Source organism: Macrobrachium rosenbergii, chromosome 1, assembly GCF_040412425.1.
Source record: "Macrobrachium rosenbergii isolate ZJJX-2024 chromosome 1, ASM4041242v1, whole genome shotgun sequence".
Taxonomy (NCBI): domain Eukaryota; kingdom Metazoa; phylum Arthropoda; class Malacostraca; order Decapoda; family Palaemonidae; genus Macrobrachium; species Macrobrachium rosenbergii.
The window spans coordinates 17,254,826-17,272,924 of record NC_089741.1 but is presented as its reverse complement, the minus strand read 5'-3'; the positions used below and the strand labels follow the sequence as shown (position 1 = coordinate 17,272,924).

Sequence of the window (18,099 nt, the reverse complement as noted above, 5' to 3'; positions counted from 1 at the left end):
TAACCATATGTGTCCGTGTGTAACGTGATTTTAAGCTTTGTGTGTATGTATTTAAGTGTGCTCTTGTGTGTGTAATTTTGAACAGCTTTTATAGATTTTTAATGACTAATGTTTTAACGTAATTCAGTTTTAGCCGTTCAGTACTTTTATTAATTTATTTAATTTTCCATAGAATTCCCTGATGATGTGATTATGAATCACGAAACGTAGGAAGCAATAAAGGAAGTGTGAATCTCCAGAGTATTCCTGCCCTTGACTACAATTTATATATATATATATATATATATATATATATATATATATATATATATATACATATATATACATACATACATACATACATACATACATACATACATACATACATACATACATACATACATACATACATACATACATACATACAATTTGTTTGATCGTCTATCGCGAAACGAAACTATACATATACATAGCACGTTGTATCCAAAGAAGGAAACAACTATTGTACTATATTTTCTCATTTTTCTTTCTTGAATAGGATTACGTCTCCTGAACCTAGTCTCAGCAGTTTGCAATGACGTATCTAATGATAATACGTACGACAGTGTGCGTCTTCCTAGTGGAGATATTGCATGGTTTTGCAGAAACAACGGCAATTACTATCAGTTCGATGATGGACAAGTAGTGCTCATTTCTTCGTGCTCAGGACGACAAGTAGAAGTCCTCTGTACAAGTAAGTATTGTTGATGTCTGTTAAATGCTGTAGGTATCACCCGTACTGATGAGCACGGGCATCTATAGCTTACTGTGAAAGTCATCGGTACAGGTAACCTTGGATACTACGGAATTCAAAAAAGGCTCCGCAAACAGGGAACGGCATCCAGTAGTACATCCATTTGTAAAATAAAAAATACATTTTTTTTAATACCATGAAAACAATGACACTTTTCAATGTGTTTTGCATGTTGAATTCAAATACAATGTCATAATTGAGCTTTTCAGTCGAAAAACATGCCAAGTGCCATTTTTAAAATATAATAAATTAAATTAAAAATACTTTGGCCCGGGATGGTGCTTGGCATGTTTCTCGACTGAAAGGCTCAATTCATATATTGCCAATAGGTTTTACTTACCGATATATATACATATAGTGTACTGCATGACATATATGTACGAGGCTTTTGAAGCAAAACTTGCAAAACATATCTGTTTTCGCCTTGGCGCTTTGGGAAATACAAACAGTTCCCAGCCATAACTATTAGCTCCCTTTCACTGCCTGTCATATACCATTGTGCAGTGGGTTAATGTGGCTTTTCTTAGCAACATTCACTTCAGGGTGTGATGTCCCTGCCTGCACGAGTTAGGGTAGAAGAGAGACTTTAGCCTTGTCAGCCAACTCTTTTAGGAGAAAGACGCTCCGAAATCAAACCAGTGGGTAGAAGGGACCCTTTATCCTTGGCAGGCAACCCTTCAAAGAGAAGGTTACTCTGAATTCAAACCTTGTTCTCCAACCTTGGACTGTGCCATAGCCATTGTACCGTGACCGGATTCCATGGTCTTGGGTTTGAGTTCCCTTGCCTGAGAGTACAATCAAGCATTTATCCTCATTTTCGTTCACATTCCCGTTTTTTTTCGAAAAGTGTGTAGGGCAGGCTGATGAGGAAGCAAAAGTTGCTTGGTGGATTATCAGGAAAGTGCCTTCATCTTTACTTAAGCTATTCGAACTGAGCGTTTTATTTCTAAATCCATCCTGACTGTCCTCCCCCAGTTGTTGTGGCAAACCTAGCGGATTTCATTTGCCTTACAAGGTGTGCTGGCCCCACCTTGTCGACCAGTTGCTTCCGGCACTTTTGTCAATGACATACGGCCATGTTTATTTTTGCTTTCAATAGAATTTTTGTAAATAATATCAATACTGTTATTGTTGATGGCATTGTTGTTTATTGTTCTGTTGATTTTTTTTTTACATTGTTACTGTTGTTATGAGTCTATTTATTAGTTTTGATACTGATTTTATGTTGTTAATTTTAATTCTTCCTGGGAACATTGAGCTGAACCTTGGGCCTGTTACTCATTACAGTAAGAAAAATTGCAGAGTACTTTATTCAGATATTCGGCGCTTAAGATCAGATTTGCTTGATCTCCAGATTTACCGGAATCCAAATATCGACAATTCTATATGTGACTGTGTCTTGGAGAGGATTAGCATGGCTCAGTCTCAGGATTCAAAAGCGTCTTTCGTTATTTGTGGAGATTGTAATGCAAAGCACAGTGAATGGCTAAATTCAAATTCCACATATGAACATGGCCGGTCTGCTCTTGAGTTCTGTGTCTCCTCCGATTTTGTCTAGCTAACTGAGGAACCAACACATATTTCTGGTAATAGATTAGACCCCATTTTCACAGGTGTTCCAGCTATTGTCAAGTCCAAGGTCTGTGAATATATAGGCACTTCTGACATATCTGTCAATCAGTATAGTTCTAATACCACCATTGGAAAAACGGTCTGGCTAAAATCCAGAGCCAATTGGGATCGCACTATTGAAGCTTGTCAGGCAAAAACTAAATGAAATGCTGATGGCTATTTTAATAAGATATGTCCCTAGAAAGGTCATCAAATTCATGACAAATGACCAGCCATGGTTTGATGATACATGTAGATGAGTCTACCTTGACATACAGACCAAATTCAACGCATGGAGACGAAATCATTCAAATGAAAAATTAAACAATTTTTATTTAGTCTTGCCGTGCTGTGAATAGATCTTCCTTACAGCCGAGAGAAATTACAGTAATTCCTTGAAGAGGAAACTTCAAGGAATTACTCAGCCTCGTCTGTGGTGGACCAAATTGGCATCATCTATCTTTGGGTCATGGTCATCTTCCATTCCACAAAGTCTCGGTACCGTTACCCATAAAGAAACAGGTGGAAGAGAAATTATTATAACTTTTTAAGACTCTAATAAATGTATTAAAGGAGAAAGCACGATTTATTGCAGCACCGAACAAACTAAATTGTTTTAAGACAGCTGACATCTGAGCAAGATAAAAGCAAGATTAAGAAAATTTATCTTTACAGATTCAACAGTGCAACAGATATGGCTTTTCAAGGAATAAAATCCCCACTACGTATATATATATATATATATATATATATATATATATATATATATATATATTATATATATATATATATATATATATATATATATATATATATATATATATATATATATATTATTTAGAAGATGAACCCTTTTCATATGGAACAAGCCCACAGGGGCCATTGACTTGAAATTCAAGCATTCAAAGATTAGGTGTTCATTAAGGAGAGGTAAGAGGATGTAAAGGAAAATACAGAAAGAAGAGATTTCGCTTATAATAAATAGATAAAAATGTATTAAAATGCATGGAGAATAGTATTAGGATAGTAATGCATTGCATCTTCGCTTGAACTTTTGAAGTTCCAATTGCACAACATCCTCAGGGGAGATTGTTCCACATTCCAAGGGTGTGATGAATAAATGACCTCTGGAACTGAGAAGTTCTACAGCGGGGCATATTTACTGCATATTGGTGCTGCAGTTCAGCAAATCTGGTTGCCCTCGGCAACGAAAAGGGGATCAGGGATCAATTGAGAATGTGAAAGATCTCTGTTAAAGTGCAGCCTAAGGAAACTTGACAAACAAGAGAACATCTGTAGATGGTCCAAGCGATAACTACTAATATTACGAAACGGAAACCTACCACCACGAAACACTATCTAAAAGAGATAAAATCTCTGGCTGAAGCGGAGATCCATATCGGAGAACAGCATTCTAGTTAAGGAAGTACAAATGACCTAAAACATTTGCTGACACTTTCATTAGTTGTTTCTCAAAAGTAAGATGTAAGTCAAAAGTTACACCTATATATTTAAAGCTTCAATCTTATTCAGCAGAGTCCCATCGACTTGGAGGAGAGAATGAGGTGGAAAATCTGTACGAGATCTGCTAATCAAGAGTGTTTTTGCTTTACTGTGGTTCAGCTTCACACCCCACCGACTACATTCACTAATCCGCTCCATGTCCCGATTGAGAATAAGGGCAGCTTCATTTCTCATAAGTGGAGACTTAACAACACTCGCAAGTGTAACATCATCAGCTTACTGAAAGATCTTGTTTTCCAGGTCAACAACCATATCACTAGTATACACTAAAAATAACAGTGGACCAAGAACACTGCCCTGTGGAACTCCACACCCAATAGGTCTAGGTTCTCTAAAGATCCCATCAGCAGCAACTCGTTGCTGCCTACCTGTAAGAAAATCTTAAAGGAAACCTAAAACATATCCACCTACTCCAAGATTCCAAAGTTTATAAATAAGTGCCTTGTGGTTTACTAAATCGAAAGCAGCACTAAAATCTGTTTGAATTTCTGATGGCAACTACACACTAAGTTTTTCCGACGATATATAGGTCGTCCGCACTTAGTGTACACAGCCATACCTTGCACATGCGGGATGTTACAACGATAAATAAAATCTGGGCCAACAAACCCTGGGATTAAAAACTCAACCTTTGACTTGTTACCACTTACAAGTGTCTCAGATAAAAACATCAAATCGTAGTTACGGGCACAACTCTGGAGATCAAGAAGATGTGACCTTAAACCCTGAATATTTGAGTAAAGCACTCTGCTATTTTTCTTACATTAATGAGTAGCAGGCCCAGGGTTCAGCCCAATTTCTCCCGAAAGAATTAAAATTAACAACATAAAACTAGTAGCCAAACTAATAAATAGATTCATAACAACAGCAACATAATAAAAATCAACAGAGCAATAAACAATAATACTGCAATCAACAAAAACAGTATTTACATTATTTACAAAAATTACATTGAAAATATAGATAAACTGCAACTTAGTACCTTCTCAGTTTTCAGAAAAGCTCCCATCTAGTAAAAGAGTGGAACAGTTGCATTATGCGTCTAACCGAACACATAAATAAGTTGTAATTTCTGTCAAAAAAATCACTCTGCATAAACCGCTAGGTTTGGCAGACATTCATAGGGCATCTGGGTCTCTGGTGTACACCTCACTGACTCACGTTCAACTACATCTCTGCCCACATGGTATATCAAAAACGGGTCAGATCCTGGGAATAAACCATTTGACCCCTGAACACCTCTGTGTACTTTTACTTTAACCTATGATTTCCAAGACAAGAAACCCCACTTCCAATTGCAGGTTTTGATTTACTGATATCGGCTGGTATAACATCAGAGTCCATTACTGTAATGCATCTCAATTTACCACCTGCTTCACGGCCAGCACCTCATAGTCAGCAGTTACCTACGCCAGAACTTAAAAAAATAATTACACTGAGCGATGATGGGACTATTAAGGAGGATGAAATAAAGAAGCCACAGTATGAATTTGGATACAACTTTTGGAAAAGATTGTTCTTCAAACAGAAAACCACATTTGCTACGTAAAGGTCCCAAAGACTGTCTGCTATTTGAATTTGTGTAAAAATCAAGCCCAACATTTTATGCTTCAGGTTGAATCTGAAAATATATACTGATGTTGGTATAAGGGCAGTAAAGATTTCTTCTACCTTGTGTTGTTGCTTATTCTGTTATGGAAGCACTGGACTAGAAACACACAAACATGAGGGGTGTTTGTTTACAAATTTGCCAAAAGTAATCTTGAAAGCTGCCACCCTGGAGGAATCTTGTTATAACAAGAGGCTTTGTTCGGAAGAAATGAAGTATGGAGGCTATTAATACTCAGAATGTCACTCGCTCTCAAGTTGTACTGTTGTTTTCTTTGTGAAAAGAAAAACCATCATTTAAAGGAAATATGGCCAAATCAAACATGACTGACTTTAGGGAACAAGAATGTTGGTCCACCTCGATTAAACCCATGTGGCCTCTTTCTAGATCAAACCTCGGACGTACATATCTTTGTCAAAGATATGTACGTTTTAGAAGTAGGTTTGTACGTATCTTAGGTGTGTTAATGTGAGCTCAGTCATTTCTGTGTGCCCAGTCGAACACCTTTTTTGACTTCTCCTTCCACGTGGTATATGAAAACAGGTCATATCCAATGAATACATTCAGATGTATCTTGAAAATCGTTTGCATGACTTTCCTTACAAAAACAGTCTTATGTATGAAGGAGAATACGTTTTTCAAAAATCGATTTTGCTGATGTCTGATAGAAAAATTCGGCGCTCACATCGGAATTCAGAGTAATTTGAAGTACACCTACATTAGTTCTTAGTACAAAAAAATGGTGAAATTTTGTTGACTTATATAGACCAAAATCTGATTAGTTTCACTGTGAGCTCACTAACTGGGATATAATTAAAAGTTTGGGAGAAACTAGTCTGAGTACATAAAAATCAGTTTCTTAGTAATAAAGTTCAAATCCTCATCGATGGCAGGTACAAGAGTAACTCCAATGATAACGATGATGAGAGAAGGCAATTGCCATATTATATATATATATATATATATATATATATATATATATATATATATATATATATACAGTATATATATATACATATATATATATATATATATATATATATATATATATATATATATATATATATTAATGAGCCTGTTCCCCAGGTCAAACAGGGCCATCTTTTATTGCTTTATCTGTTTTAAGAACAGAATCAATCGTCTTATTTCTTTAAGATGTCTGTCGTAGCGTGGCTCATCCCTGGGTCAGCAATTCCCTTCTCCTTTGTCGTCTTCTCTCACTAAACCTATCTTTACACAAAGGCCTACAGGAATTAAACACTGAGAAGCAAAACTAGACTTTATTGAAAAATGTAACTAAAGTAACTCAGCAAAAGCTACGGTCATGAAATGGAGTGATTCACACCCACTATCAATGGAATTCATGACTAGAAATACTGTTTCACATTCAAGCATAATAATAATAATTCTATACCAAGCCGTACTAGTGAATAACACCCTGGTCATCAAACAAAGTCATAGGGTCATGGTTTTTTTAGGCCACAATATATGTCATATAGTATGTAAGAGTAAAAATACCACTTCCAAAATATTCGTCCTTTCAGGACGAAACTCAAATTCCTGTTGAAAGAAACTATCGTTATATTAAAACCTGAAATGGTGTTCACTGTCATACATGTTCAAAACAGAAAAATGTCTAATGGAGCATTAAATGGGAAAATTCGTTATGTAGACATCGATCAGTTTCACTGCTTTCCAACCGGGGGTTTTCCCTTTAAAGTCTGGAAAAGATTTAAATGTCACTCGGCAATCTTACTTACTTTTTCTATGGCCCAGATAATGTTTCTTCATAGTGGCGGTTCCTTTAAACACTACACAGGCCAAAAGCACATATCAGGCACTCCAGATCGAGGCAGTCTCCCTGTGAGAGTCACTGTTCCTCTCATAAATATCCCATGGGAGATCGCACACACACACACACACACACACACACACACACACACACACACACACACACACACACACCCCACCCAAACTTGGGCACTTCCGGCGGATCAGTTTAATTTTCAAAAGATCATGATCAAATAGCTCTCTGTATCCGACTGAGCAAATTTCCAAAGTCAGCCCAATTGCACCTGCGCCACTGCCAGGCCAGCACATAGTTCTTCTAAAGTCATCCAAGAGGTAATAGGAGCTCAGACCACCTACTTTCTGGACGCCCTCGCCCAGATACGATAACTGTCCCTTCAAAAGTTCAGTAAGGGCCAACTCCAAAATCATAGGAAACTGTCTGTACTAAATATGAAAATTATATGTCAGTAGAGTAAAAGGTGCCATTTGGCGTCCTGGCGTCCTGAACATTTGGCGTCTTGGCATCCTGAGCATTTGGCGTCCTCAAGAAAGGGTCATTTGGCGTCCTCAGTTATTATTATTATTATTATTATTATTATTATTATTATTATTATTATTATTATTATTATTATTATTATTATTATATATTTATTTTATTTTTATATTTTTGCTGAAGAAAATAACATGCATATATAAAAAAAATTATGTAGTAAGAAGGGTAAAAGGTGCCATTTGGCGTCCTGGCGTCCTGAACATTTGGCGTCCTCAACAAAAGGATGTCATTTGGCGTCCTCAATTATTATTATTATATTATTATTATTATTTATTTTATTTTTATATTTTTGCTGAAGAAAATATAACATGCATATATAATGTGTTTGCATGTGTGTAATATATATATATATATATATATATATATATATATATATATATATATATATATATATATATATATATATATATATATATATATATATATATATATATATATATATATATATATATATATATATATATATATATATATATATTAACTTTATCACATACCCAATTGTTCTGTGCGTTAGTAGAATTACTAAAAGGACCTCATTCAAATTGGATGGTATCTAACGGAGTATTTAAGGTGCCATTTGGCGTCCTGGCGTCCTGAACATTTGGCGTCCTCAAGAAAGGGTGTCATTTGGCGACCTAAATTATTATTATTATTATTATTATTATTATTATTATTATTATTATTATTATTATTATTATTATTATTATTATATATTTATTTTATTTTTATATTTTTGCTGAAGAAATTAACATGCATATATAAAAAAATATGTAGTAAGTAGGGTAAAAGGTGCCATTTGGCGTATTCTCTTCTCTGTTAGCTAGCCAGTATCGTGGTGGTTGGCATCTTTCATGTAGAAAACAGATGAATCCTTTGCAGAGTCCCGAAACCAGTCATTTCGCAGCTCACTGTAGGAAACGCGACTCTCTCTGATGGATTAGCATTCGCTTCTTGGCAGCAGAGAAAGGCTTTCCTCGATGCCTGAGATCCATATGGGAATGTACTTTGCGCTTCGCATATTGTGAGAAACGTGCATTAGGTGTCAGATTTCAGGAAGGGGTACCCCAGGCAAAATTTCAGTACTTGCCGCCAGCTCCACCCATCGCTGCGCCTGCATGATCAGGACTGATTTCCCAGAGTCTTTGTCCTTCTTGTGTCTCCTACGTCTGCGTTGTCCTGGTTTGTTCCTCTGCAAATTCATCATCATGTATTCAGAAAAATCGCTTCCTCGACCTTTTGGTGTAGATCCTTATCTCTTCTTTGGAGAGCCTTTTCCAGAGCTTCTTCGTATGTTCCTCGCAGGATTAAGGAGGGTCATTTGGGCCATCGTCCTTTCGACTGAGGTGGTGCATCTTCCTTCGAGTTAGCTGGACTGTGTCTTGAGTTATCCCAAGTTTTGAAATCTGCCACAAGTAACCCGTGAGGATTCTGGAGACGTTTTCGTCTTCACTGGAGCTGCTTCTATCCTCGGGAATTCTTGCGGATTGCTTGGAATGTAAGTCCCGTCCAGCAGATGGTAGAGTTTTGGAGTAATTCTCCGTCTCCTTTTCCAATTATATGGATGCATGTACATGTATAATCATGCGTTAATAGATAGAAACCCTTCAAAAGCTGGAAATTCTTGAAGCAATGTCGCAGACTCCCTGAAGGCGCTGGAGTCAGTTTTGGGAAAGTTCACAGGAGGCCGACGCTATATGTCTCGTCACTCAACTTGATTTTATATGTTTGTTTATATACTGATTCAGTTTCTAGTTTCTGTTTTTTTTCTGGAAGAAGATTTTATGGAAATATGTTTTCATTTCATCACGAATTTTAATTATTACGATTTTTCATTAAATGACTAAATAACTAATGAAGAATGGTTTTGATTTCGACGTAATCTCACACACAATTACACACACACACACATATATATATATATATATATATATATATATATATATATATATATATATATATATATATATATATATATATATATATATATATATATATATATATATATATATTTATACACACACACACACACACACACACACACACACATATATATATATATATATATATATATATATATATATATATATATATATATATATATATATATATATATATATATATATATAAAAATTTAAACATAAATATATTTCTCAGTTATGTACAGGTGCATCCACAATAGTATACTTGATTAGGAAAGTGATATGTGTTTTTAAAATTATTTACGTAAAATACATACCTTATATCACTCGTCCATCCTTCTGAGGACTTGATCAAATCCACAGAAGTAAGGACGAAAGCTTTAAGTTCTCTGTAAATTTTTACACGTACTTTTCGTTTTGATAATCAGCTGTAGGATCCAGAACAAAACCTATGATTATATATATATATATATATATATATATATATATATATATATATATATATATATATATATATATATATATATATATATATATGTGTGTGTGTGTGTGTGTGTGTGTGTGTGTGTGTGTGTTTGTGGCCTTTTCCGATCAGTAGTGATCTCACCCCTGGGGCATCGTCGCCAACAGAGCCTCATGGAAATGGGGGTTTATTTTTACCAGGGATGGGCCCTTCCCATTCTCTTCTCTGTTAGCTAGCCAGTATCGTGGTGGTTGGCATCTTTCATGTAGAAAACAGATGAATCCTTTGCAGAGTCCCGAAACCAGTCATTTCGCAGCTCACTGTAGGAAACGCGACTCTCTCTGATGGATTAGCATTCGCTTCTTGGCAGCAGAGAGAAAGGCTTTCCTCGATGCCTGAGATCCATATGGGAATGTACTTTGCGCTTCGCATATTGTGAGAAACGTGCATTAGGTGTCAGATTTCAGGAAGGGGTACCCCAGGCAAAATTTCAGTACTTGCCGCCAGCTCCACCCATCGCTGCGCCTGCATGATCAGGACTGATTTCCCAGAGTCTTTGTCCTTCTTGTGTCTCCTACGTCTGCGTTGTCCTGGTTTGTTCCTCTGCAAATTCATCATCATGTATTCAGAAAAATCGCTTCCTCGACCTTTTGGTGTAGATCCTTATCTCTTCTTTGGAGAGCCTTTTCCAGAGCTTCTTCGTATGTTCCTCGCAGGATTAAGGAGGGTCATTTGGGCCATCGTCCTTTCGACTGAGGTGGTGCATCTTCCTTCGAGTTAGCTGGACTGTGTCTTGAGTTATCCCAAGTTTTGAAATCTGCCACAAGTAACCCGTGAGGATTCTGGAGACGTTTTCGTCTTCACTGGAGCTAATAATTCTATCCTCGGGAATTCTTGCGGATTGCTTGGAATGTAAGTCCCGTCCAGCAGATGGTAGAGTTTTGGAGTAATTCTCCGTCTCCTTTTCCAATTATATGGATGCATGTACATGTATAATCATGCGTTAATAGATAGAAACCCTTCAAAAGCTGGAAATTCTTGAAGCAATGTCGCAGACTCCCTGAAGGCGCTGGAGTCAGTTTTGGGAAAGTTCACAGGAGGCCGACGCTATATGTCTCGTCACTCATCTTGATTTTATGTGTTTGTTTATATACTGATTCAGTTTCTAGTTTCTATTTTTTTTTCTGGAAGAAGATTCTATTGAAATACGTTTTCATTTCATCACGAATTTTAATTATTACGATTTTTCATTAAATAACTGAATAACTAATAAAGAATATGGGTTTCGACATAAACGCACACACACATATATACTTACACACACACACACACACACACACACACACATATATATATATATATATATATATATATATATATATATATATATATATATATATATATATATATATATATATATATATATATATATATATATATATATATATATATATATATATATATCCGAACTGCTCTGACTCCTCTAAAGAAGATTGCACTGCTATTTTGTGCAGGCACATGAATACGATTCACCACCAACGTGTACGCTTAATCGTTTGTCACTTGTGATCGTTGTGCTTATATGTATATGCTTACATGCTTATATGTGTATGTATATTTTCGTTGTCGTTGAGCCGTTTTCTGCCCTTCCTATAGATGTTCTGTTGTTGCACGCATACAGAATCTGCTTTATACAGTATGCTACGTACATAAAGTGTTTGGAGTGAATTATGGCATCTTCCATACTTCTGTACACTTACACTGCCTTTTTATTGCCTTTTATAACGACTTAGGTACATGTTTGTGTAAAGATTTTGATTTCCTTTCGGTTATTTAGGTTTGTAATCACCAGTCAACAATTGAGAGGTTAGTTTATTCCAGAAGGGGATGCCACGCAGCATTTTCCCATTTTTTTCTGAAACCTGTTCCCGTAGAACATGGGTTCGAATCTCTTTATGGGGTTACACCTCTCAAACCTTTTACTGTCAGTTTCCGTTTCAGCGCTGAGTGACCTCATTATAGGTCCCAGCGCTTGGGCTTTGGCCTAAATTCTATATTCAGTCATTCAACCAGACCAAAGTTTTGAAGGTTTTACGAAAGAGAACGGTAGTTATCTTCATCCGTCTCATGAGGGTAGTAGGCCTATTTTCTCTCCCAGTTTTGAGGATCAGGAAAGTATTGTCAGAGTGCTTGGCCTTTTCTTCCACTCAGCCTTTCTTTGATCGGGTGTGCGTGTTGTGCAGCAGAGAGAGAGAGAGAGAGAGAGAGAGAGAGAGAGAGAGAGAGAGAGAGAGAGAGAGAGAGAGAAAGTAGCCTGAATGTATGTATATAACAGATATATATATATATATATAATATATATATATATATATATATATATATATATATATATATATATATATATATATATATATATATATATATATATATATATATATATATATATATATATATATATATATATATATATATATATATATATATATATATATATATATATATATATATATATATATATATATATATATATATATATATATATATATATATATATATATATATATATATATATATATATATATATATATATATATATATATATATATATATATATATATATATATATATAGATAATATATATAGAGAGAGAGAGAGAGAGAGAGAGAGAGAGAGAGAGAGAGAGAGAGAGACGTAAAGTAGCTTGGAAATTTAGAGAGAGAGAGAGAGAGAGAGAGAGAGAGAGAGAGAGAGAGAGACGTAAAGTAGCTTGGAAGTGTAGAGAGAGAGAGACGTAAGTTGCTTGGAATTGTAGAGAGAGAGAGAGAGAAGGAGTTTAGTGAACATTAGAAGAAATAAGACAGAGACTACATAGAAGTGAAATGTCAAAAACGAGAGAGCTTCTCCCTATAGCATAGCGGTGCACTTTTTCTTTGTATTGCGTTGCACCACATATGAATGACTCCGTTTCTGTCTGTTGACTTTCACTTGATAGTAACGCAGGGGACTCGGTAAGTTAGGTTGAAATTGTCTATTAATACTTTCTACCTTCCAGGAGGGGGTAAGAATTCGCCGGGCACGGTTTTTCATAAGTTTTATTCTTAACACTAACTATTTCACACGGCCAGCCACACTGGACTTAGAAATTTCTTGATGTTAAGAGAGTTGAGTGACACAAATCTTATTCTAAAGGGAATTCAAGTAACTCTGGCTAAAAATTGATCAGAATGAACTCTGGACCTATGTTGAATAAAACTCCGCCTCCTTGAGGACGTCTACTTTACTCTTAATGGTTCAATCTTAACTCCCACTTTTAGCAAGGACAAATCAGGTCAATTTTGCTGACCTTTTGATTCCTCTAGCGCCTCCTTCCTTTCCCACATCTTGGAGGTTTGTTATGGTTAGTCTTCAATTTACTTGGTCTCATGGCTCATCATTTTAAACTATCAACATTGTCTCTCGCTCTCTCTTTCTCTCTCTCTCTTTCATAATCCCGATCAGTGAATCTCATACTTATTCACTGCATAACATCACTCAGTCACCTACCTGCATTGACTACAATGCAAGTAGATAACCAACTCAACAATATACAAAACCATTACAAAAATTAATTCTAAGCCAACCAATGAAGGTAAACTTAGCAATAATAATGTAATGCGAATTTGAATAAAGTAGTCATGTAAGCAGGTGTATGGAAATAAATTTATATGAATGCCTATAATATACATTCAAAGAAAAACTTGACTATAGTCAATTATTTCAATGTCAATAATTTCTATTAACAATCAATAAATGCAAGAAATATTATAAAGCATCATAGTGCTAAACACAATAAGTAAGAATTTAAAATCAAACACTCAAACTAAACGCAGAAAATGATGGCAAAGTAAATATATCAAATGCCTATTACTCTCTGGTTACAAAAAAATCATAAATTGTATAATAAAAAAAAAATCAATCATCAAATGTTCAAGTGGCAAGTCAATGGTAAATGCTATTACTCTCTAGGAAGGATTCTGTCCATCATGTCCTTGATTATGGTAAGCTTATTCAATATCAATTTCCTGACAATCATAAAAGAAATGAAAGCAAACAGTACCAAAAGAATGACATTTATGAATGACATGATAGGAGAAATCTCGGTCTTATATGTATGAAAGAAAGTATGAACCTCTTCTAGCTTTGTGAATGTCTCCAATTCCAGTTCTGAAAGTTGAAATTCGTTAATAACTGCAAACTGATGTACACTTTTACTGAAATTCAAACTGTATGTCGTGAAAGCTGTTGGTTTGTAATACAAATTATGTAGAATGACCAATTCACAAGCAGATGAAAATGAGTGTACGTTAATGAAAACTACTTCTGTTTTGTTTGACTTACAGTCAATCTTAGCATTCAATCTGTTTGCTGAGAACACAAAAATTTCATCATCAATGATTTGAGCCTTGAAAGTTTCTGTAAACGGTATATATTTACAATGGTTCTTACCATTCTTGTTGTTTACAAGATCATCTAGGCAATGACGAGCATTCAAGGGTTCATAGAAATTCACAATGTTACAAACATATACACCATCATTAAGCATGACACATTCCCTGAACTCATGTTCGGGAATTTCGGTCACTAGGAAAGAATCATGCTGCAAGGCAAAGTGTCGAACTGTTCCTTCTAGTACAATGGACTTATTATCTACTACCATTGGGAATGGATAGACTGACATCAATGAGTTGACGTCTGGATTGTTGAAAGGGATCACTAGTATGATTTGATTGGCTACCACTTTCACTGTGATCAGGCCATAATAGTCCACTATATTTTCTACTAGTGGCTTCAAATGGTTGTTTACAACACACTTCTGGATAATGGCTTCAATTTCACTAGGGGTTATCAGAAAAGGCGACAGCAGGTTTTTACCTGCCATCATGATTGCATTGAGTAATTCCTTGTATTCCAGAAGGAAATTACTTGTTTCTATGAGCAGTTGCTCCATCATTTCTGTTTGATGGATTCTAGCAATTTCTGATGAAACATTATGGAGGGCACTATTCACAAATTCTTTCAGCACTGTGATCATTTTCTGATTTTGATTGACATTTCCTATTACTTTATTATAGACAGTGCCCTGCTCAGAAGCCCAATTTTCGAGTTGTGCCACTCTTTCCTTTAGCCTTTCAACATTACCAACGGTCGCCACTCCAAAGAGATTGTGTAAAGCGACACCTATAAAGGGTATGAGTGATCGCTTTACTACTTTCCTTGGCATAACCCCATCGATGTCCCTCTGCAACTTGGAGAGCATGTCGTACAAATTTCTATCTTGGACACTTTGTAATCCTGCCTGTATCTGATTGCTCAGCTGGACTAACTGCTCTCTCTGATCGATAATGGAGTCCGTCTGGATCTTAACAATGGCTAGGTCCTGTATCATCTTAACCTTGCCATGCTCCTTGATGATGGCTCCTTCCTTAGTTGTACGAGTGAGTTCACAATTTGACTCACTGCCAACCACCATACAATCCATTTGCTGAAATAATGTTATTAAGCAGTAAAAATCTTATCAACTACATTTGTTTACCATTGCACTTGCCATTACCTTCTTCTCAAATTATACCTTGGGGTCATTGAAGATTCTATTTTATTATCTATCTTATCTTTATTGGACAAATCTTTTAACTGGGTAGACGACCAAGGTTCTGAATGAACTACTTTAATGTGGTTCCAATGTACAATGGATTCTTTCAAGGTAATTTCATGCATTAACTTGAATTTATTTAACTTCAAAACTTCTAAAACTCTATATGGACCTCGAAATTTTGGTGATACTTTAATATTAGGTCCTTCAAGAACATGATTGAGTACATAAACTTGTTGTCCTACCTTTAACGAGGGTATGGTGGATCTGTTATTGTAATACTTACTAGATTTTTATGTAACTCCTTTAATCTAGCCCTGGTGACTTTAACGGTCTCGTACGTACGTCTTGTCTTCCAAGCAATATAGTCCTCGTAGTTGTACGTACGTCTGGGTGGTGCAGCATCATCCAAAAGTGAATTTGGCATTCTCTTTTGGTAGCCATACAATAGGAAATGAGGAGTTTCTCCTATTGATTCATTTACTGTGTTGTTTAGAGTAAATTGTATGTCTTCGAGAGTCAAGTCCCAGTCTTCAGTGCTAGGGGTTACCAATGTTTTCAGAACATCCTTTATCTTGCGATTTGTTCTTTCTACTGCTCCATTTGAGCTTGGCTTATATGCTGTTATTTGACATTTCTGTATTTCATAAAAGTCACACAAATTAGTTAGAATGTCACTAGTAAATTCAGCAGCATTGTCTGAGAGCAAAACTTGAGGACATGAATGTCTGGTTATAATTCTAGACTTAAAGGCTTCTGCCACCGTTGATGCTTCTCTGTTTCTAGTTGGAACAATTTCTACGTATCTGGTCAAATAGTCAATGAAAACTAAAATCTGTTTATTTCCTCTGATGGTGTTCGGGAATGGACCTAAGAAATCCATTGTGACTACTTGAAAAGGATTTAATTCTGAAGGATACATTTCCAGAGGAGCCTTGACGTTGACATTCCCCTTATGTATATTACATAGGGTACAATTCTGAACAAATCGAGTAGCATCTTCACTACATCGAGGCCAAAAATAGTTTCTAGTGATTGTTCTACATGTTTTCTTAATTCCAGGATGTCCTGATAACTTGTATGAATGGGTTAGTTCTAAAACGTCTTGTATTAGTGTATTAGGAATGTACAAACGTGAACAAGCATTTGGTTCGTCTGAAGTCTTGTACAATAACCCATCTATCAATTGAAACTCTGAATTTTTCTCACCTTGCAAGAGGTTACCAATTACTTCCCTTATTCTAGAATCCTTTTGTTGTTCCTGACGAACTTTGTCTAAATCTAAGTCTGTGATTTGACAACTGAAGGCGAAATTATGAGTGGTAATTTGTTTCTCTTTCTCTTCTTGTGATCTAGATAAGGCGTCAGCTAATGTGTTATATCTACCAGGTATGTATCTAAATTCTGGGGCAAATTCTAATACGCTAACGAACCATCTATTGAACTTCATATTGTTGGTAAAAGCCCTTTTCTTGAAAAGATCACAAATGGGTTTATGATCTGTAAGAACATTAATTTTATGTCCTAGCAAAATGTGTCTAAATTTCTGTAATCCCCAGACTAATGCCAAACATTCCCTTTCTGTTGTACTGTAATTTCTTTCAGCTGCATTCAAAACTCTACTGGCATAGTATACAGTCCTCATCCTTGTTTTATCCTTTTGCATCAAGACGGCACCTAGTCCTGTACTTGAAGCATCACAGGCTAAGTAGAATTCCTTCTCGAAGTCTGGATAAACTAGGATAGGATCTGTTATCAACATATCCTTTAGTGTTTTGAACGCTGCTTCCTGTTCATCTTTCCACTCATAGCTAGCATCTTTCCTAGTTAACTCAGTTAATGGTTTTGCTATGGTAGCAAATCCCTTTATGAAAGGTCGATAATATCCTACCATACCTAGGAATCTTCTTAGTGCCTTCAAATTTCTTGGGGCTGGATAGTCCACAATAGCCTTAATCTTTCCTTCTTGCATTTTCAAACCATGTTCACTGATAACATGTCCTAGATATTCTAGAGATTTCTTCAGAAACTGACATTTCTTAATTTTTACCTTTAAACCGGCCTTTCTGAGCCTATCTAATACTAATTCTATTGTCTTGAAATGACTCTCTACATCCTTACTAGCAATTATTACATCATCAAGATAAACCGATACGTCTTCAACATCTCCCAAGATTTGCAGCATTAAACGTACAAACGTTAAAGGAGCTGAAGTAAGACCAAACGGC

General features: G+C 35.7%; 1 protein-coding gene across 1 annotated transcript in view; it reads left to right on the top strand.

Moving 5' to 3' along the window:
* The window catches only part of LOC136839621 (uncharacterized), a 124,942-nt gene that overhangs the window by 5,214 nt on the left and 101,629 nt on the right, over positions 1-18,099 (top strand). Inside the window, exon 2 of the mRNA XM_067105921.1 lies at positions 518-712. Within this exon, the coding sequence (XP_066962022.1) occupies positions 518-712 (195 nt within the window). The remainder of the gene's footprint in view (positions 1-517; positions 713-18,099) is intronic.